The sequence below is a fragment of the Diadema setosum genome, chromosome 12, assembly GCF_964275005.1.
Source record: "Diadema setosum chromosome 12, eeDiaSeto1, whole genome shotgun sequence".
NCBI classification, from domain to species: domain Eukaryota; kingdom Metazoa; phylum Echinodermata; class Echinoidea; order Diadematoida; family Diadematidae; genus Diadema; species Diadema setosum.
The window spans coordinates 19,371,805-19,395,325 of NC_092696.1; the positions used below are offsets into that span (position 1 = coordinate 19,371,805).

The 23,521-nt window shown below is 38.7% G+C and overlaps 1 protein-coding gene across 1 annotated transcript in view; it reads right to left on the reverse strand.

Moving 5' to 3' along the window:
- LOC140235781 (uncharacterized) overlaps window positions 1-23,521 on the reverse strand; it is a gene marked incomplete at its 3' end in the record, with an annotated part of 71,733 nt that overhangs the window by 28,192 nt on the left and 20,020 nt on the right. The window contains exons 2-3 of the mRNA XM_072315789.1: window positions 21,331-21,411; window positions 1,404-1,560 (exon numbers count right to left, since the gene is read on the reverse strand). Of these exons, the coding sequence (XP_072171890.1) occupies window positions 1,404-1,560; window positions 21,331-21,411 (238 nt within the window). The remainder of the gene's footprint in view (window positions 1-1,403; window positions 1,561-21,330; window positions 21,412-23,521) is intronic.

The following is a 23,521-nucleotide window of genomic DNA, read 5'->3' on the forward strand; positions in this document are numbered from 1 at the left end:
ATGTTTCGAATGCCAAGTGGCAAAGCATGCTTGCACTGATATTCGGTATCACAGTACTCTCCACTTACCCTGGTACCGCTTAATATCGGGTAAGAAATGCAGTGCAAGACACTACCTGATTAAGTGGAGACTACTGTACTACTACAGCTGGAGCTGGAAAGGGAAGGAGATGGAAAGTGAAAGTGTGTGGCTGCATTCTGATGAGTATTATTCGATACTGTCAACACACTGTGCAGAGGATCAACATGCTGTGTACAAATGTAGTGTGGGTGTATACAGAGGCAGTGGTCACAACAATCGAAATATTCTCACATGCAGGTTTTCAGTGGTAGAGCGAGTTAAAAACAAGTTTTCAGCCCGATTCATATAGATCCTACAGAAAAGCAGTTACCACAAATAAATTACATATTCTCCCTTGGGTTTTCCATGGCAGAGCAAAGGTAAACCAAGTTTTCAGCCTGGCCCATGGGCAGAAACATGGTACACTGTACATAAGTTAATGTACGTGTACTGTACATGACCCATCAAATGGATGAACTCAAGACTTTATTGTCACATTTATGTGGCATTTCCTGAAGTCATGATTGACATTCACACAACGCAACAGAGAAATATACTCTTCTCACTTTAGACAATGTGACCACTCCATTGGGTTTATTCTGAAAGAAAGTGATGTTTTCAAATTTGACTTGGAAAAAGAATGTGTAGGCCTATTAATCCAGTCTTGTCTTTGTAACTGTTTTGGTTTTATTTGTTTTTCTTTTCTCTCTTTTCTTCCGTTTTCTGTGAATAATTCCTACGTATAATTTCATGGAAAGTGGAGCTGTCTGTGAGAGGTTTCTACCAACAGACATGGCCTTTGCAATAAAAAGTGGGAGGGGCTAAATAAAGAAGAGGTTTCTATGAATAGACATGGCCTTTGCAATAAAAAGTGGGAGGGACTGAGAAAGGAGATTTCAGTGTACCAATATTGCAGAAGTGGCCTTTGCAACAAACACACCTCCACATTTAAGTTTACAGTTGTGTGTAACAGCAAGAGGAAGCTCATTTAAGCCCTCTACACAACAAGATGCATTTCTACTCCAGTCAATAGCTTTACACAGCACAGAAAATCCAGTTTTCATAAAACAAATGAATACCCCTCGGATAGGACATAAAATGGAGGTCCCGTGTATGAGAGAGCAACAACTCGTGCACGTAAAAGATCCCACTTCATTCATTCATCGCAAAGAGCAGGGTGTTTAGCCCGGTGAAGTGGTCCCATCTCTCATCCAATTGGAGCCCATGGAAGACCAGCTTATTAACATAGCTGAATATGGGCTATCCAGCCATCTTCTCAGATGGAAAATGAAAAAAAAAAAAAAAACCCAAACAAACAAACAAATAATGGCTACTCAATCTACCTGTTCGTTTACTTGGTCCTTGCTGACACCAACGGTGAGGAGGGTCTGTACAATGTCCATGTTGCCCGTCCAGGCAGCAAGGTGCAGGGGGTTGCTCCCTCTGTTGTCCGCTACCGTCGGCGATGCATCAAACTTCAGCAGCATCTGAATGGCGTCCCTGTCAAAACAGAAAGAGGAAGGAACACGATCACAAATGAGGAAGATATGGTATGTCATCACCATCATCTGCACACAATAAAATATGAAAAAGAAGCATTCAGGGCATTGTCGTTTCAATCAAATACTATACAGGTTAACAGATTATTTTTTAAAAGATATAATATAATAATATATAATGTATCATGTATAATGTATAATGTATATAATATATAATAAATAATATATAATATATACATGTACATATGATATGTATCATATAAACATATAATATATAATATATATAATATGAAGGAATGAAAATTGAATTTGCAATATTCTTACAATGTATTCAAATAGAAAAAAAAAAGGTAATTCCCCACATTTGAGACAAAGCATTAGTACAATTTTAAAGATGGGCAGTACATTGTACATTTCTGAGAGTTGTTCATGTGTATTGCAAACATCGGTCTACTATAAATTAAATCAGCAAAATACTATGCATACAGTATACATATGTGTACATGTGGGACATACATGTACATAGTACTAGTTTGTAATAGTACAACAGAAAACAAGAAGTGTGAAATTCTTCAAATCCTGTCGTACTTGACATGCATGAATAGGAAAATTCTGTGACAATGAAGACTGGTTCGGAGTATACACAATGTACGTGTACATGTACTCGGGCAGGTGTAGGTGGGAAATGGGAGGTTTGGCAAAGTTTTAAACTCAACCTCAATGGGTTAACCCTTTTCATGTAGATATTGGTGTACAAACTAACACTGCATTCAAGTAAAGTTTATTAAACCAAATCCTCTTGAAACAGTTTGGCACATTACTGGGCGGATTCAGGAATTACGTAAAGGGGAGGCACCTACGCAAAGTTAAAGGGGGCGCACGCAACCCCTTACCAATTTTTTTTTATTTTTTTTTTATTTCTTTTGTTTCAAAAAAACATAAAGAGGGGGCTTGTGCCCAGTGCCCCCCCCCCCCCCCCCCCCCCCCCCCCCCGGATTGGCCACTGCGCCGGAAAGTTTGTTGGAACGCATAGGGTTAACGCTTTGTGTAGGGTAACCTGGTGGTTTCTGTTGGCTGCCGCCAGGACACTCCCCGCTGACTGCCACCGCAAACGAAATTCCATACAGACAGCTGTGTCATAATCTACTGGACCTGTCAATCATACTCACAGCTCTAAAAACTAGATACATGAGTGAACATGATATATATTGTACTACAGAGGGATTTGTGGCAGAAGTGAATGTCCAGGTTAAACTGAAGTTCCCTCGTGAATGTGTCTGAGATGGCAGACCCTTTAAAATGACAAAGGTTCATAAAGAATCAAGATAAATTTGACTATTATATTACATAAAACTCCTCCAGATCACATCCTGCAACAATATAGGCACAATGATTTTAACTCATGTGATATTGTACAGTTGCAGCTCTGGTATACAATGTAGATTACAATGTGCTGTATTAAAATGTAATTACAGCAGAGCAATGTGATTAATCAGAACATGCTTCCAGCTGCTTTTATGTACAGTGTATGATAAATGTAGATACACTCATGAATAGATTACTCTGATACTGTACGAGCTGAAATTTTCGCGGTGGTTTTATTTTCACGAATTTCGCAAATCGCCTTTGAAGCGCGAAAATAACAACATGCGAATAACTAGGTTCAGTTAGACCCTCGCAACCGCGAAATTAACAACACGCGAAAATGTCCTCAAGTAGTAATCCGCGTAAATATCTGTATGCGAAAATTTGAAAATGATCTTTTCTTTTCTTTTCTTTTTTTCGAGTCTTGTAATAAGTTGCCCTGTGAATGCTAAACTCTTGTGTGTGAATGCGGCTAAAATGTCCAGAGTGTTTGACACTCATCTGCACAGATGACTGAAAAAAACTCACACTGCAGTCATTTAATCTCACTATTCTGTACAGTGTCAACAACATGGCCATCCTATTGTATTGCAGCAAGTTGCTACATCCGGAGAGATGGTTGAGTGAGCCTCAATGCTACCTTTTACAAGGTCAAGTTTGGAAGGCTTTTAAATATACTGAATGCTTTAATTTAAAAAGCTGGGCCAGTTAAAGGACAAGTTCACCTTCATTAACGTAAGGATTGAGAGAATATAGCAATATTAGTAGAACACATCATTGAAAGTTTGAGGAAAATCGGACAATCCGTTCAAAAGTTATGAATTTTTGAAGTTTTTGTGCAGTCACCGCTGGATGAGAAGACTACTGCAGTGTATGATGTCACATGCGTACAACAATATAATGAAAATATAAAGAGAATTTCACAAAATTTCATCTTTTGAAAAAAGTACACATTCCCTTGACTCGGTACCAACATATGTTATGGGTAATATTATTCCAATTACCTTTAGAAAGAGGCAAGTCAAGTGCTCTTTTATTATGCGAAAAAAGTGAAAATATGTTGAATTTTCTTTACATTTTTTTTATACTGTTGTACTCATAGGACATCACGAGCCTTAGTAGTCTCCTCATCCAGCGGTTCCAACACAAAAGTTTTAAAAATTCATAACTTTTGCATCGACTGTCCAATTTTCCTCAAACTTTCACTGATGTGTTCTACTAATATTGCTGCATTCTCTAAATCCTTGTGTTAATGAAGGTGAACTTGTCCTTTAAGCTACAAACCAGGCTCTACAGGGTTTATAGTGCAAGGTGCAGTATTGGTCTCTTAATGAACACTTGTAAGCCCCACCTCTGTGCATAGTTGACATTCTTGGTATCCCAGGGGACCTGTTATTGACAGCTAGCTTCCACATATGTTTCAACCCTTGGGGGCAAAACATATTGCAAAATGCCTGCCCATGATTTTCATCTCCTTTATATTCCAGAAGTATATTCCACGAACATTTGTCACAAATGTACACACAAGTAGTTATGTACATGTATAAAGGCTGTATGCATGGTTGTTTTAATGTGTGTACACAGGTGGACCAGAATAATGGAGAACATTCTATATGATATAGATATAGTATATACAGGCTGACCAGATCAGTGGAGAATTTTCTACGTGGTATACAATGTAGCTACAGTACATGCATGTGACAGGAAATACATTATAGCTCACTCAATCTAGAATGATGTAACCCATTCCAGAAAATTCTAGGAAGTGCTGGCTGAGTGAGGCACTGCCCTTGTAGCCCAATGTGATTGGTAGTTAATTTTGGCAATGATGTTATGCACATAGTTAGATAGTGAGTCATCCAGGATTCCTGGAATTTGGACTTGCTAGTATGTTCAGGTATGTGGCCCCAGGTTGGAGAATATTACAGAATGTACTAGAAAGGGGTGAATGGATAGTATATAAGCTGGAGAAATTCTGCAGTAGGCAGAGTACCCAACACCTCTGCTCTGAGAGTTACGTCACTTCTGGCTCTGAAGCGACTTGTTATAGTCAGTCCTGTGTTACCTGCTGACCTGCTATACAAACTGTGTTTGTGGAGACAAGGCCTGGGAGACATTTTGCCTGCAGAGAATTAATTTGCCTACGTTGGAGATAGACTCCATATTTTAATGTCAACGGACAGTGTTACGGCAAAGCTGTGACGGGCTGGATTCCTCGCTGGACATTATAAAGTGAATCATCATTCAACACATCAACTGGACGTGGTCGTCATAACGTCTGGATTTTACACGTTTCGCTGTGAACATCATACCGTGGACATCTATCGTGGATTTTACCCCGGATTTATACTGTGGATTAATGCAACCTGTGCCTTTGGAGTTACGTCGGAGGAATCATTCATCGGTGCGTCAAGGATCATTCATCGGTGCATCGAACATCGTATCTGAACATTTTCAAAGGACTACTTGATAACATAATATGTAAGTGATTCTATTACCGATTTGTAATTGTTTCTATTGATCATTATTGTACTGATGTGAAAACCGATTACGAGTCTGTACCCACAATATCACTGTTAATAAACCGCCTGAACATTAGTTGATGGTTTCTTTTGTGCGATCATTCTCAGAGTGATTGTGGTCGTAACACATTTCACTTTCTGCACATTTTTTGGAGGCTCTGTGAATCTACATTAATGCATGGGTCCATATTCCATATCAACCTACTGTACAATGTAGACCTGCCTTCTACAGTACATTAAAATGTAGGTTTATGCTGTTGTTAAAATATTACTCGAAGAATGTGGGTTCATTTACTGACCAAAACACATATTAATCATACAGTATTTATATTCCCTTAATATTAACATTAGTTTCAATCACACAGAAAAAAAAAAAAGAATGGTATGTTGACTGTAATTCAAACACCAGTTGAGCCCATGATTGACATAGAATTTCCCACTATTAATTGTACAACATTGCGGCTGATCACAATAAAATCTGAAATCTATCAAAATGATCACCCTTGCCCTTGTGTGTCAATGCTTTGTTGATTTAAATGATGGGGGGGGGGAAATATGTTGAGATTATTTGCTCCAGTGCTCAGACACTTGCTGCAGTGCAAATTAGCGGGCTTCTTCTCAAATAATCACCATAATTCCGAAATAATAAAGAGATTTCTTGAAATTTGGATCGCTACACAGATCACGCCAATTTGAGAGATTTCAATGTCCACAATGGCAAAAATTTGTATAGAATAGGTCTATGGATCGCAGTGAAAATCCCAAGATTGGGATTCCGCTTCAATAATGGTGTCAGTGTGAAGGTGATCTATCACTTGGTCTACTCCCACTTCGTCTAATAGCCATTTTAGTCTCAACCCACATGGTCTAATTGTGTTTCATCTACAACCAGTTCGTCTAATGACCATAATAGTCCACTTGCCACTTTGCCTCATTACCAGTTGGTCTACTTCCAGATGGGCTATCATGCCCACTTCGTCTAATACCCAAGTCTGTTTATTTAAAGACAAAATGGGAAAAAGTCCAAGACAGACAAAACTGCAATTAGACCATCTGGTCATTAGACGAAATAATAAGTAAACCAAACGGGCATTAGACGAAATTGATAGCAGAGGAAGTGAGTTTAGGCGTACTGGTGCACACGAGCAGGGAAGTTGACCATCTGATAGTAGAGCAAGTGGCAATACAGTGTAAACCAGTGTGAAGGCTACATTTGTACGATCGTTCATTCATGGCTAGGACTAATTTTTTTTTTTTTTTTCACTTGTAAAGGTTCTTCCCATCATCTCTTGAGGACTACTTTACAGTGGGGAAAGCAGGTCATCTGCTCATACCCTGACCTTTACCTCAAAGAAATGGAATACTTTTCTTTACTCTGGCATGCCATGGTTTGAGGGGCTGTCTCTGTCAATCAGGTACACATCTATGAACCTGGATACCACAGTGACACAGTGGACACACCCCCTGTCGATTGCCCTCCATGCTCAAAGAGTACCATGATGTACCTGGGAGTCAATACCCCGGTCACCAAAACAGGATGCCCCCCTACTGCACATTGCGCTGTCCCTTCTGGGCATATAAATCAATCTGTGAGCAGAAATTCTGCTCACAGATTATTATGGTGGGAGGTCGCGGAAGTTGATATTTTGGGAGCAACAATAAAATACGAAATGGTACAAATACATACATGTACTAAACTAATACAGTCCAGTCTTTTCACTCACTGTAAAGGGGTCTCTGAGAGAGAGAGAGAGAGAGAGAGAGAGCAAAAAAAAAAGGTATATATGTAAAGCTTGAATGGTGGCTTCAGTTCAGAGTCCTACAGATAGTGATGAGAGGGGGGTAGCTCAGAGATGGAGGGAGAAATATTGGGTGCATTTTTTTTTTTAACCAAATTTGTTTGTTTGTTTTTCTTGTTTTGTTTTGTTTTTTCCTGAGGCAGAATCAGGATCCTAAACGCCGTTGAGGCATTTTCAGGTGTTGCATAAAATGCAACCATGTTTTCAAATGTGTTTATAAATGGCGTTTTGAAACGCCATTTAAAGGGCATTTTGAAATGCTTTTGAGGCCATGATCGCCTTTCTGCGAGTACACAAAATGCAATGGCGTTGTGAAACGCATCAAGGTCAACTCCCAGCTGTTTCTGATTGCGGAAAATAGTGCACACCATTTGTGTTTTCTACCCATTACGTGTGTTTACATGATGAAGACGTGTTTGGTGGTACATGCAGTTGACCTTTATTTCCCAGATGGAACGGTGCAAAGCAGATGCGCAGTGACAACACTCACATCCTGATTAAATAATGGTTACTATACAGCACCCCAAGAATCATGTTTCAAACCACGTCCATAAACACCATTTGAAATGGTTTTGAAATTAATGTCATTCTCTTGCTGAAGCTACACGCATACAAGTTGTTGTACAGTAAATGTAGCCAAAGTAGGCCTACTGGGTTGGGGTGCTGTATGAAATCAACTAGAACTTGGACTTGATTTTCACTGAACAGAGTTGAGATCACTTTTGACAGAGATCAGCCTTCCCCCCAATATGACCTCCGGGGATCTGGGCAAACCTCTTCCCCCCTTTCCTCCCTTCGCTGTCCTCCTTCATTCCTCCTCGTGCTATTTTTGCAGCCCAGGATCTGTCCCCGGGGATGCACTCATGACCCCAGCCGAACTCTGAGATTCTGCTGGTGAGGATCAGCAGACCTTTCAGCCTGTCTGGATGGAGGGCTTCCCCTTATTCTCTCCCTTTCTTTCCATAGGCAAACGGCATATGATCTCCTCATTTAGGTGATGGGCCATCGTATTAAACGTATGAAGGGAGCATCAGACCCTATTAAAACTGTTAGAGTGTCTACATGGCAGTCTTTAAAACTGTAATTGCTCATAATGAGTTTGAAGCAGCTGTTTTCTTGGCACTTGGTATTACCCCTCAAAAACAGTTTGCCTCAATATTACTTCAGTGTAGTTTTGACATGTACACTGTACTTACGGTTGTACATCGTGTACTCTGGGACATGGAAGCCCCTCTACAATGAGCTCGCTTTTAATAGCAACAACGGGAATATCTTGGGAGGTTAAAAAGAGCAATTTACACAATACACATCGCAATATACGTGTAGGCCTACCGTTGTTGCAATACATTATAGCAAGAATAAACTATTTGTTTGTTTATTTTTTGCATCCACACAGGAATGAACAGGTTTCGCATCACATTGCAAAAATCAATTTCCTAGAACTATTACAAATACAGTATATTGTACGTGAATGTAAATGGGTCTTCAAACACAGCCCAACCACCACATCATCACAATGTACAAATTTGTATACGTGGGTTTGGTTTCTTTTGCGTGTTTTTTTTTTGTTGTTGTTGTCTTCTTTTGTACGACAGGCGACAGGCGACAAGAACAAGCGAAGGAGTGGATGACACATGAGATCTTATCATGTATTGTTGTCCCGCTTCCAACGGACAGTTGTGCACATTTGACTTTTATTTAGCACCGCAACCTTGCAGAAGGCACATTTGGCACACCATCTGTGGTCACGACAACAACAAGAGCAACAACAGTTGCATCATACAAAAATACCTCTAGGTTGTGAAGAATCACAGAGAGCCCACATATAGTCTTTTGTGTCAGCACACTGTCAACAGGAACAACGACTGTGTGCCCTTTTCCCCCATTTCCTCATCATATTTGGTGGGCTGCTGTCTGACAATTATCCTGTTCCTCCATGAAATTTGAGCTACACTTGTACTGTCGGACTGTATGTGGACAGAGGAATGTGATAAGCCGATTATGGTAAAGGAAATCGGGGGGGGGGGGGATGTAGACATTCACTTTTTTACGTCAGGCGTGTATCTCCTGAGAGGAAATAGAAAATGCTAATAAAAGAGACTTGAACCAGTCAACAGGAAGTTTGCCTAACAACTCAGCATTTTGATGACCAATTTTCAGCTAACAAATCATTTTCCGTCAAACAAATTGGAATGAAAAATTTATATTGTACAGTGACCTGCCAATATTGTTGATAATTTTCCATTTTATAAACAACTGAGAAAAAGGAGTTGATATTTGTCATTCTGCAGCTCTTTGAAACAGCAATTTGGCACTTTGTTCACAATGTACAATAGTAGTCGTATCTATGGTCTTGTTTTTACATGTGAACATTCAAAGATATTATATGTACAAAGGATTTTAATACAGAAGTGTAGATTTTTTTTTTTTTTTTTTTTTTACAATTTAAACTTTTAACTTATGGAATTCAAAAGTTCTCATTACAATGTATTCACAAATCAGTGATTCAAAGTACATTGTAATGGCCACACTACATGTAGGCCTACAGTGGAGGATCGGTACTTCACAAGAACATCTTTCAACTGTATGCGATGAAATCATCACTCGCGTGATTTCCACGAGGCAGAAATCAAAAAGAATTCCAGATGTATCATTTACAACTCACTATCATAATCTTGCAATTTAACTCGACAACCAAACAATCGCAACTTTTAGGGGAAAGAGGTCTCAATGGTTATTTGTTTACAATTTCTGAACGGTGCCATTGTTTGTATGACATGTCACTTGAGTCCAGTATGCCAGGTTTGGTGCTCAGCGCGATTGTTTGTGGTACAACTTGATTGTTTGGGTCTTCACGCTTCAGGGGTTCTCGCATGTACCGTACTATGAATGCCTTCACAACAATGTCCAGAACACAATCCGGGAATTCCATAGTCCTGAAAGTTGAGGCATGCTATGCAGAGTGTAGTGTTGCATTTGTGCACTCTATACCTTGTAGTCTGCAACTTCAGCCATTTTCTCACCATTTTGAAAATGGAGTAGGGGTTTACCCTGCATCTTATCAAATTAGAGTGAAAGATGTACATTTACTTACTATAAGCAGCAAAGTTTTGGTCAAATACAAAAACATCACTCCTTTTCCTGTTAACTTGTTGGTAGAAACTGGTTTGACCAATGAGTTTTCTTTCTCAAATTCCTTTTTCTATGTTAATCAACTGGTCTACACTTGCAATTAAGGATTGACTTTGCTTTTACAAGCCAGTACGAATAGTGAATTGAAAAAGGCTCAAAAGAAAACATGCTCACACAATACACACATGCACACATCACATGCTTGAACAACATTGAAATTCTTGTGGGAACCATCCACTATAGATAACTACAACTTGATCTGAAAACATATAGGCCTATTGTATTGTACATGGTACATTTCACATTATTTTCATACCCAGTGAAGGGTGATAATTGTGCATCGTACCGCAGCAACACTACTACAATATCTGTACACCACTACATTGTAGACCTGTATTAAAAATGTTTACATGTAGGCCTACCTGGTAGGTGGTTTTGATTCGACTGTTACAATTTTTCTCAGTGTGTGAACACTGTGTACAATGTAGTTTTGAGATGAATTCACTGATATAATTGTTGTACAATGCACACTATACAATAATGTAAACTAATGTACCTGCATCCAAAAAGGAAACAGTACAACACATGTTTTAGGATAGACCATGGTTTACAGTGCTGTCATATCCCACACAGGAAAGCAATCACTGGCATCGCAGGGAGTCTAGTAATAATACATCACTTCTGATTAAATCAAGCTCTTGGGGTTCCTCGAAAATGGCAACTCACTTTTAAGCGCAAGTCTGCCTGTGTCACAAACTAACTTCCCCATTTCCTGGAAAATCGTTTTAACCGCAAGTGCCACTGATGAGGCTTTAACACTGTACATTGTATGCATTGTAATGTATCCTAAAAGTGAATGCCTAGAACTGGGTACACTGTTATACACTGTAAAAGCATCATACAACTTGTAGGTCGGGACCTTCAGTAATTCACCTCTTTGGAATTCTACAAACCATACAGTCATCAGTAGATGAATGTTCCACCACACCAGACACTCCACAGTAGCAGTACACCGTATACTATGTCCTGTGTACATTAAATGTATTTTTCAACATACAGTGTACAGTATGGGTACTGTCTGTAATCTTAAAAAAGAAATGTTTGCAGTGGCCATGGAACGTGGGATACATTGGTATCATATCAGAAAGGTCATCAAACCCAAGTTGCGATGCAGTGTTCCTGTTTATAAAACTTGTGGTGAATAAAGAAGGGATCGGAAAGGTTATCATCTCAAAGCAGTTGCCCTTGTGCAATTTTAGCCCCTGTGTGGGGTCCAAAACAGAGACAAGGTTAAACAGCACCCTTGCCCTCCAGTGTTTGGAGTGATAAAAAACTTGGGTGTCTGATACAAACCTCACATTCACCATCGGCATCCAATTCAAAGTACAGATGATTTTATACAGATCTATAAAGAATCCTGTATCTGATACAGCTGTCAATCAGTTTAGGAATCACAACAATGACAGTACCACAGAATTTTGATTTATTGTCAACTTTGAATGTGCAGATATTAAAGACACTAATATACACTTGTAGAGTTTTATCGCAAAACGAGCTACAATTGTACATAACTCCATTCTTGTTGGGTTGAAATATTTGTGATTGAAGCTGCTAAAAAACACACAAAATGATAGTGAACTACACAATATTTTTAGTCATAACTTCTAGAATATTCCTTGTTATGTCACAAGTGAGGTATTATTGGAATTTTGCTCTAGGATGATGGATTTACATAGTACTTTGATATGTTTCAAAATGGCACTTAGCTCATTTTGCAATTAAACTCTTCACTTGTAGAATGCGTCTGTTTGGGGGTTTTGCTATGTTTTATTTGGTTCTGTTTTGTTTTTGGGGTTAATTAAATACGCCATAGATATGACGCAGCATCAAAATCGGATGCACTATGTGGATGAGAAACTACTTTCCTTTTTTACTTGTCCTACATGTAATATATCTGATTCATAAACATACAACTTGTACAAAACTCTGCTTTCAACAGTGTAAAGCAATATGCCCACATCAATTAGATGGACCATCAATCTGCAATTAAAATCTCATGTTGCGCATATGTGTATGCCTCCGGTATTCATTTCATATTAAAATGCACACACTTAAAAAGTACTTGGCATCAGTGTATGATATTGTATGATAGGCCTAACAATATACAGTGTACAGCCCAAACATGCTCTTTGCAGCGTCATCAGTATGATTTTAAATACAAACTTGTATACAATGTACAGTATACACCAAAAGAAACTTTGCGTTAATTTAAAATTAACGTTTCATTAACGCAAGCGGTATCACCCGAATCGTTAGTAACGCAAACTAACGATCGGGAAAATTAACGTTTGTAGTAACGATGAGTAACGATCCCTAGCGCAAATTAACGATGTTTCGTTATCATTAACGATAGGTAACGCAAGAACTCACGCGAGATTTCGGTTTTGTAACGAGACCTGGTGAAAGGACGACGTAGCCCCTGCCGAGTGTAACAATTAAGCTGAGTCTTTTCGCGAATCGAATCACAATTTCGCGAATGGTTAATTTGCGACCGGCATCACCAAAAAACGCATGCCGGGCCACCAAAAAAGCTGGATGTTTGCCTTTAGTTTTTGAAATGAACAGCGGTAATAATCGGCTCCGTAAGATGCTAGAATAAATGTCAGATGTTTGCTCTTGATTTTGGAAATGAATAACGGTAATTTTATATTCGACTCCGTATAATACAAAAATAAATGTCGGATGTTTGCTTATACTTTTGGAAATGAATAATGGTAAGATTCAGCTCCGTACGGTGCTGAAATTAATGTCAGATATTTGATTTTGCTTTAGAAATGAATAAGGATAAAATGCGGCTCTGGAAGATGCTGAAATAAATGTCGAATGTTTGCTTTGATGTTCGGATATAAATGATAATGATATTTAACTCCATACGATGATAAAATAAATGCCGGATGTTTACTTTTACATTCGTATTATCCCTTTGACGTTCGGAAATGAATAACAATAATAATAAACTTCGTACAACGATGAGATAAATGTTGGATGTTTGCTTTTACTTTCGAAAGTAAATAGTAATAACATTCGGCTCCAGAAGATGCTAAAATAAATGTCAGATGATTGTTTTTACGTTCGGAAGTGAATAGCAGTAATATTCTGCTCCATACGATGCTAAATATCTGTTGGATGTTTGCTTTTAAAGGACAAGTCCACCTTCATATACATTAGGATTGAGAGAATGCAGCAATAGTAGAACACATCAGTGAAAGTTTGAGGAAAATCGGACAATCCGTTTAAAAGTTATGAATATTTTACATCTGCGAAGTCACTGCTGGATGAGAAGACTACTACATTGTATGATGTCACATGCGTACAACTATGTATATAAGGAAAATAAAAAGGGAATTTCACAAAACTTTACTTTTTTAATAAAGTGCACATTTCTTCGACTTGCTACTGATATATGTTAAGGGTAATATTATTCCCCCTGCCTTCTGAAAGAGAGAAGTCGAGTGTTCTTTTGTTATGCGAGCTAAATGGAAATATGTTGAATTTTCTTTATTCTTTCTTTATATCGTTGTACTCATGTGATATCACAAGCTTACTTAGTCTTTTCATCCAGCCGTGACTGAGCAGAAACTTCAAAAATTCATAACTTTTGAACGGATTGTCCGATTTTCCTCAAACTCTCACTGATGTGTTGCTACTAGTGTTCTACTATTCTACTACTAGTGCATTCACTCAACCCACATGTCTATGAAGGTGAACTTGTCCTTTAAATTTCGAAATGAATAACAGTAACATTTACACTTAGCTGCGTTTGATGGTAAAGTTAATGTTTGACGTTTGCTTTGACGTTCGGAAATGAATAACAATAGTATTCAACTCCGTCCGATGATAAATAAATGTCTGATGTTTGCTTAATGTTTGAAAGTAAATAGCAATAACATTCAGCTCCGGAAGATGCTAAAATAAATGTTGAATGCTTGCTTTGGCGTTCGGATATGAATAACAATAGTATTCAACTCAGTACGATGATGTAATAAATGCTGGATGTTCGCTTTTACGTTCGAAAGTAAATGGTAATAACATTCAGCTCCGGAAGATGCTAAAATATCTGTCGAATGATCCCTCTGACGTTCGGAAATGAATAATAATGATATTCAACTCTGTACGATGATGAAATAAATGCCGAATGTTCGCTTTTACGTTCGAAAGTAAAACAATAACATTCAGCTCCGGAAGATGCCAAAATAAATGTCACTGTCAGATGATTGCTTTAACGTTCGGAAGTGAATAGCAGTAACATTCTGCTCCATAATTAAGATGCTAAGTAAATCAGACATCTGCTATTTAACATTTCGAAATGAACAACAATAACATTCAGCTGCATTTGATGGTAAAGTATAAACGTCGGATGTCTGCCTTGACGTTCGAATATGAAAAACAGTATAACATTCGGCTCCGTACGATGCTGAAATATGTCAGATGATTCATTTCACTTTCGGAAGTGGACAGCAGTAACATTCGGCTCCTTACGATCATGAAGTAAATGTCGGGTGTTTGCTTTTGAATTTGGAGATGAATAACGGTAATATTCTGCTCCATACGATGCTAAAATAAGTAACAGATTGTTGCTTTTACATTTGGAAATGATTAACAGTATCAATAATGGTTGCAATAATGGTTTGATACGATGTATTGATGTTCGATCAAGTACAAAAAAAAAATGTATAATACCCTGTTTACCACTGTAAACAATGTAAATTGTAGTGCCTGATGAATACAGTGTGTAATTGTACAATATATGTATTGTACGTACACATGTAGTAGTACAGTGTTGTACATGTACGTGGTATTGTATCAGTGTACATGTAGCTGTTTTTCTGCTCTACTGTGACTTCGTCTTTTTTTCTGCCTTTTCATCGAAAACCTGTACATGATGGCTGCTTGCCACTGATTTAAGTTCTGTATCTTGCCAAGTCAAAAACCATACAGAAAGGAGACCCCACCCCACCCTTTCTTTTCTATTGGGCTCTACATGGATGCCTGACAACAGTGCACAATGTGCCATGCCCTGTTTTTATTTACCCTATACAATGAACTATTGATTTTAATAATGAAGACAAAGTGCATACTCATTCATGGTGGTTTTATACTTCACTGTAAGTACGCACAATATCCAGAGACTCCAACCCAAAGCACCTTCTGATCTGGAGATTCTCCCGCCTGAAACCCCTAGCAAACGGGAGACTCCAACTTGATGTGTGCGAAGCGCGAAGTTCCTAGGGTTCTAGATGCTCTCTTGTGCTATCTAAGGCTTATTTTTTCAACACACGATAGAAATAAGTAAGAAATCCTTTCCAACGGGAGACAAAGAGCCAGGGCGGGAGAAATTAAATCTCAAACGGGAGAACGGGAGATTTTGCAAAAATGGGTTTTCGGCGGGAGATCTCCCGTCGAAAACGGGAGAGTTGGAGTCTCTGAATATCTCAGAACTTGCTTCAGAATACCTGTAGGCCTACAGTACTTTCCTACGCTGTATACACTTGATTACAGTGTAGACAGATGTACAATGTACCTGTGACCAACTCCCTATTAAATGTCTATCACAACTTTATACAAGGGATCCTATACAAGTACCTGTAAACAAAATGTATTAAACCGCACCCATCTCTTCTTTTTTTTTTTTTCCATTTTAATAGCCGTTAACATTATTCATACATTTGTACATTCTGTGGCCTAATCAAAGCAAAGAAATGCTATGTTCAACAAGCACACAGTCAACACATTTGGCAGTCTACAAGAACAGCACATACACTTTGTATGTACACTTAGTTCGTGAAAGCTGTTGTATGAATTCATGCTCCAGTGTTTGTTCTCAGAAAAATCAATGTGACTGAAGAATATCAATTGTGTAGTTTACTTCCTATTAATAAAACACATTTAAAGCAAAACAAATCACTTCTAGAAATTGCATGTGTATGCAGCAAAATCCCTCAACTGAGTGAGATATAACAAGAATTTGGATACATGAACATGATGAGGTTTATGGTACTGTGTACATCCTACTGTGATTTCATTTTTGTACATAACACACTAATGTCAGCATCGCCACAGAGATCATATAGGCCTACTATACATGTACCGGGGTATGTGTCACAATACACCATGCACGATTGTACATTGTACATCGTGTGTACTTGTACCTGTACAAATTTGTACAATTGTAAAACCAGGTACAGTCTCCAGTGAAGACCATACATTTGTATGTACTGTAAAGGTGGAAATTTTCGCAATGTTATAATTTCCGCACATTTTGCATGAGCAGAAAAAGTAGTGCGAAAATAAAAGCACACGTAGTTGATGTCTTGTTTCCACGGAATTAAAAACATGTGAAACTCTCCTCACCCCTGGAGTCGCGCACGAAAAATTAGCAGCACGAAAAATTAGTAGCACGAAAAATAAGTAGCACAAAAATATCCGCTTTTACAGTACAGTGTCATTGTTGTGTTGTGTGTACACTGTACAGCTGTGCATACTGTCACTTTCACATATCCCTCTGGATTTTTCCACAGCTCTAGTCAAGATGCAGGGTAATACCATCATCATCACCACAGCACCTCTTTCAGTATGACGAAAAATGTTTTTAACGAACGCTCTTTACTATTCACGATGATATATTGCTTTTCACTTCTGGCCTTTTTTTTGTGTACATGTTTGTTGCTTCTTTTCACATGCTATTACTCAGCAGTGTCACAAGTTCTTGGCAACAGATTTTATAGATTAAACACATGACCATTGAAACTTTAATCATTATGGAATATGGTGACCTTGGCTGCCTACATGATACATCATTACAATTGTAGAAGAAGCTGTGTTTTCAAAATGCCGACATCAAACTGGTTACAACTTTTTCTCTTTTTCTTTTGTGAAAATTTTCCGTGATTTGTATAGTACAATGTATTTTGCTATGACTGTATCTTAACAACATCTCCTCTCTCTCTCTCTCTCTCTCTCTCTCTGTGTGTCTTTCTATCAAAATATAATTTTCCCTGCGTACTCTGGAGTTGTAAGTCTATTAAATTCTGTATAAAATACCGACAAGTTTGTATTTCATATTAGAGTACAGTGTAAAGTTGAAAATACAAATCAAACAGCTTTTTCTGTGGAAAAGGTACATTTCATTCTTATGTTATATAGCAGAGACTCCAACTCTTCCGCTTTCGTCGTGAGATCTACCGCCGAAAGCCCATTTTTGCAAAATCTCCCGTTCTCCCGCTTGAGATTTAATTTCTCCCACCCTGGCTCTGTGTCTCCCGCTTGAAATTATTTCTTACTTAGTGTCATCGTATGTTGAAAAATAAGCCTTAGATAGCATGAGAGAGCATCTAGAACCCTAGAGCTTCCAGGGCCCTTAAAGAACAAGTTCACCTTCATAAACATAAGGATTGAGAGAATGTAGCAATAATAGTAGAACCCATCAGTGAAAGTTTGAGGAAAATTGGACAATTGATGCAAAAATTATGAATTTTTTAAATTTTGGTGTTGGAACCGCTGGATGAGGAGACTACTAAGGCTCGTGATGTCAAATGAGTACAACAGTATTAAGAAAATGTAAAGAAAATTCAACATATTTTCACTTTTTTCGCATAATAAAGGAGCACTTGACTTGCCTCTTTCTAAAGGCAATGGGAATAATATTACCCATAACATATGTCAGTAATGAGTCAAGGGAATGTGTACTTATTTCAAAACATGAAATTTTGTGAAATTCTCTTTATATTTTCCTGAAATGCTGTTGTACGCATGTGACATCATACACTGCAGTAGTCTTCTCATCCAGCGGTGACTCCACATAAAACTTCAAAAATTCATAACTTTTGATTTTCCTCAAACTTTCAATGATGTGCTCTACTAAATATGTGACCCGCTACAACAAAAAGGTCCTAAAGTCGCGCACGGTCGAAGCCGTGAAAATCGAGTTTGAAGTCAGAGCATTAAAATTGGTCAAAACTTACGATTTTCTGATTTTGATATATTATTGGAGTCTAACATGTCTTCTATCATCTGTCGAAATTTTGAAGCAAAATGGTGAAAGGAAAGACCAAAAATTAGCGTTTTTCTGAGCCATGTTTTCTGGCGTTTCAACGAAGCAGAAACTGGTTCGAAAATTTGGATTGAGCGCCACAGACAGGTTCCACCCCTAACAACGACCAGAGTGATCTCATTGGTCAGTTTGCTGCTTGCTGCTAACCGAAGCGTGAAGCTCGCACACTGCCCAGTCGACTGGTGCGTGCGGGCGGGGTGCGCTATGCTCAGCCGCTTCTCACATCCTGGTCACTGATTGGTTGGTGAGGAGACCGCCGACGCTGATGTGCTTGAATGAACTCTTCGGGGGTTGCTAGGGCTTACCTTCTATTGTCCAGACTTGCGTGTCCCTTGATCGCGATTGCGTCGAAAGGAAGACTTTTAGGGCGCTTTTCTCGAAACAGTGATTTTCCAGACGTCTCGACATGCTCTTTTTTAAACATCGATATCTCCGCAGCCGATTATTTTTATAAAATGTGTTATACACATGTATCAATTTAAAGCAGAAAGATTAGGGAATTATACCATGCAATTTTCAAATAATCGACCTTACCCGACTTTAGGATCATTTTGTTGTAGCGGGTCACATATTGCTACATTCTCTCAATCCTTTGAATATGTTAATGAAGGTGAACTTGTCCTTTAAGCGGGCCCTGAACCCTGTCCGCAAGGAACTTCGCACTTCGCGCTCGTGTTGTGCGCTTTGTGTGCTTCGCGTACATCAAGTTGGGGTCTCCCATTTGCTAGGGGTTTCAGGCGGGAGAACCTCCAGATCAGAAGACGCTTGGGGTTGGAGTCTCTGTTATAGCCCTTCACAACTTTTTTAATTTCTTGTGATGATGATGATGATGACGATGAAGAAGAAGAGCAATAAGGCCTAACTGTAAGTAACACCATTTGTATGCACAAGAAAAAAAAAATACAAAGTTGCCTGGCTCCCATAAGATGTCATGAACATATACATTGTATTGTACATTATTCACATTGTATCATACCAAAGAGTATGAAAAGATATATTTAGAATATTGCATGACATGTTTTGACTTTTTCAAACTGTCGACATACAGTATGATTTCTATCAAATATCACACCAAGCAATTTCCACTTTCACGAAACATGTGTCCTTGATAGTGTATTGTATTGTAGTATGCAACGAACCATTTGTCTTGCTAGATTTTAAATACACAGTGCAGTTCTGGTACATGTTAAGCTTCCTGAATGCAGCAAGCTGTGATCTGTCCACTGAGAAGGAAGAAGTAAAGTTCTGGTATCAAAAGCCTGTTTCCCCTGCCAGCTATAAACATTTTGACAATGAGATTCCTTATCCTGATGGCCTTCAAATATGGCACATTCAGGAATTCCCTGGACTAAGAATGGATCCCTTTGAAGGATATCATGCTAAACCAATTGGCACTGAATGCAAGGTTATCAATGACCAGAATCATATCTTTCATACAGAGAATGCCTACATTTGTACACTCCAGGCTCAATGCAACCAGTCACCTTCAGTGTAAAATGTGAATGGAATTTTCAATGTGAAGCATTTTAAAGTGTACTGGTCATACATATTATTCAAAAGAGCTGTTATTTTCGCATGAATACAGATGTTTTCGCGATTGAGGAGTTGTGTCACAGACAATCTTGTGAGATATCCTTTTAGCAATTTGCCATCTCGCACATACCTGCATAAAGTTATGATAATCTTTATTATCCATTGTTCAATGGTGTTGAAATACAAGGTAAAGTACCGGTAAAACAAATAATTTCAAATCAGGCTTTTCTTGTTCATGTCTTCTTCTGTTTTTTCTTTTCTTTTCTTTCTTTTTTTTTGTCTTGGAATATAATTTTCAATAACCTCTTTATAATAATAATTGTTAAAGTTGCAGCAATGAGATTAAATCCCTACTCCTCCTGCACGAATACAAAGTGATCAGGTCAAGAAGAGGTGAAACTTGCTTCCGCAAAATCTCAAATTGGCAACATTTTGATCCACACCACCCCATCCCCCTCCCATTTTTTTTTTCCATATTTTTCCTCACTACAGTGTAAGTATCTCCCATACATATTTACTGCACATGCCCATATGAAGCATGCACTCAACAGGCTGGGAAAGCTTTCTAAAGAAAAGGGACGGTCGTGCACAAGTTTAAATGCCACTTTCTGGCAGATTTCCGAGCCTCGTGCCAGGAACTCAGTCCCCAGCAGTGGCTGTCACATTTCCAAGGAAGTGCAGGAAATCCCTAATTTTACTCAAAATATTATGCCGCTAATCCCAGAGCCTTCGAAAATAAAATCGCGGCCACTCCACTCGGTGTCCCCTTACACCACTTGTTTCGCCCCTTCTCGCGGCTTTAACAGGGCATTCTTCTTCGGGCAGGCGGGATCTCCTCAACAACGATGGTCAACTTCTCAAGTCGGGGAGTTTCCTACCATGGTGATCTGATTGACAGGATGTACACACATCTAAGTAAAGACACTAACTTTCCCTGGACAGGTATTACGAGTGCGGGGAGATGAACTTCATACTGTGAAGTGCACGTACACATTAAAGTGGCCATTAACGATGAATTGTCAGCATCTGATTGATTTGTTTTCGGTGTCTGGTCTGCACCACTCGCACCGCGAGATAATGGGTGAGGAATCTTGGCCAACAATTGACAAATGAGTTTGGAGAGTGAAAGGAGCAGCTTTTTTTTCGGTTTCTACGCTCATGTGCTATTATTGTCACATACTCTACGGAAAAGCACTTTACCATGCATCACTCTAGTGGATGTACAAGTGTACTACGATGCATGCACCCTGGGTACAGACGTACATTTGTATACAGTACCAAGGGCCTATTGCATTGTATCATATCATTACCTGTGGCCATTCAAGACTGCATGGTGTAATGGCGTGTATCCAGACGTGTCCTGGCAATTTGGTCCCAAAGCTCTCCTGAAGCTGACACACAGACAAACAAAACAAAGACAAAGACAAAAAGACAAAACAGTCACAATTCAAGCCTGTTTTTATCATCTATAAAATGCACACAATCGATCATGTGGGTCACAACCTGAGGGGAGTGCCCAGACATTTTCAACCACATGTCAAAAATTAAGTTGGCATTCAGAACAATGATAATAATGATGATAATAATGATAATAACAGTAACAATAATAATAATAATTTAATAATAATAAAATAATAATAACAATAATAATGGTTTCATCATTTAGTGAATGACAGTAATACAAATAATTAAATGATAAAAATTCATAATATATCATATCATTTATAATAACAATAACAATGGTGATGTAAAATAAGTATTAAAATACAGGTGTAGCATTGACAATGATAATATAAATAATCATAACATTTAAACAACAACAATTGATACTAACACTAATTACCATAACAACAATGATAATGTACATATGTACAGTATGTAAAGCATAACCAGGTCATTCAGTAGATTTGGTGGCAGAATCTATTACCGAAAACAAATCGTGATGAAGTATACTGTAAACCTCACAGAAAAGCAGTTTTGAGAAATTAACATGAATTGCACACAGTGCCACTGTGAGTGTGACAATTTGACACTACAATCTTTAATATTTCATTTTGTTCCTCAAATTTTGGGAAGGGGACAAACGATTGTCAAATTCTTCAAAACCAAAAAGACATTTTACAGTAGGCTGACACTTAAAAATGAGTGACTGCATTTACATTTGTTTTTTTTTAAATCTCTCAAACTTGCGCCGAGATTGACTTGCTACCATGCGCTCTGTATGACAAGACATCGCTGATCTTTGCAATCCATGACAGCTCTGGTACATGTACATTGTACACACTGTACAGGTACACTTGTATTGCTTGTTTGCAGTGGTAGCTCATACAGGTGGTTTTCGTCTACCTGCAAGTCTGCATTAAGTGGCCTGGGCAGGGGCAAGTGTAATCTGACCTGCGCTGCGTGTCACGCGAGTTTGCCATCTACATGTAGCGCAGCCCGTTCTACAAGTACAGAGTTGTGGCGTACTGCAATGTGCAAGTACATTGTACACAGGTTCCTTGTATCATGTAACAGCTGCGGACAGTGTGGTGCGGTTTACGTTGACGTGTCTACCATCACACCATGTTCTACAGTGTATTGGTCTTTCGAACTTTGAATGTGACCAGCAGATATATAATACTTCGCCCTTTCAATACCACAGAGCTACCAAGTCTCACGCATTGTGAGTGAGACTCAAGCATTTAGGATCTGTCTCACGATCTCACGCATGGCACCTATTTTTCTCATGCATCGGGAGCATAGCTTAAAGGATTAAAGTGAGAGTTGCAATTGAAGGCATATTTCCCTTTTGTCTTTCAAAATAAGTAAAACATAGTCACTTAAGTATGCACCAGCTTGCACCATTAAGAGCTAAAAAATGAAAAAAGCTCCCTATCGTGGGAGGGCGGACAACCTCATCCCACACCCTTCCCTCTCTCGGTCGCTTCGCTCCCTCGCTCATGCACATGAGCGCTCGCAGAGATGCCGAATCATGAAAATCTCACTCATAAAAATGTTTTGAACTTGACATCTATGATACCACTACGTGACATGTAACAAACAAGTTGCCAAATTGTACAGAGTCATTCATTTCTTATGAGCTTCTCAAATTTTTCCAAACTTTACATTACGCATGCTCCAAGTAGGAAATGAAACTCAAACTGTGTGTCTTGTTGGGCGCAATCATTATAAAAGCTGTGATGAAATGAATGTTTCCTTTTTATTGCCATCAAGCACTCTGAAGACACGTGCGTCCATGTCTGGATGAAATGGCAACAGGCTATTTTAAAAACTGTCACATCTTGCTCACAAAATGTGCACTCCACCAACCAAACAATTTCATCAAATTTTTTAATACCTGTTGAGGATGAGTCCCGGGGCAGATCCAGGAATTCCGTAAAGGGGAGGTGCCTTTACAAAATTAAAGGGGGGTGCAATATGCGCCCCTTTTTTCTTTTCATTTCTTTTGTTTTAGCAAAAAATAAAGAGGGGGTGCGCACCCAGTGCGCCCCCCTCTGG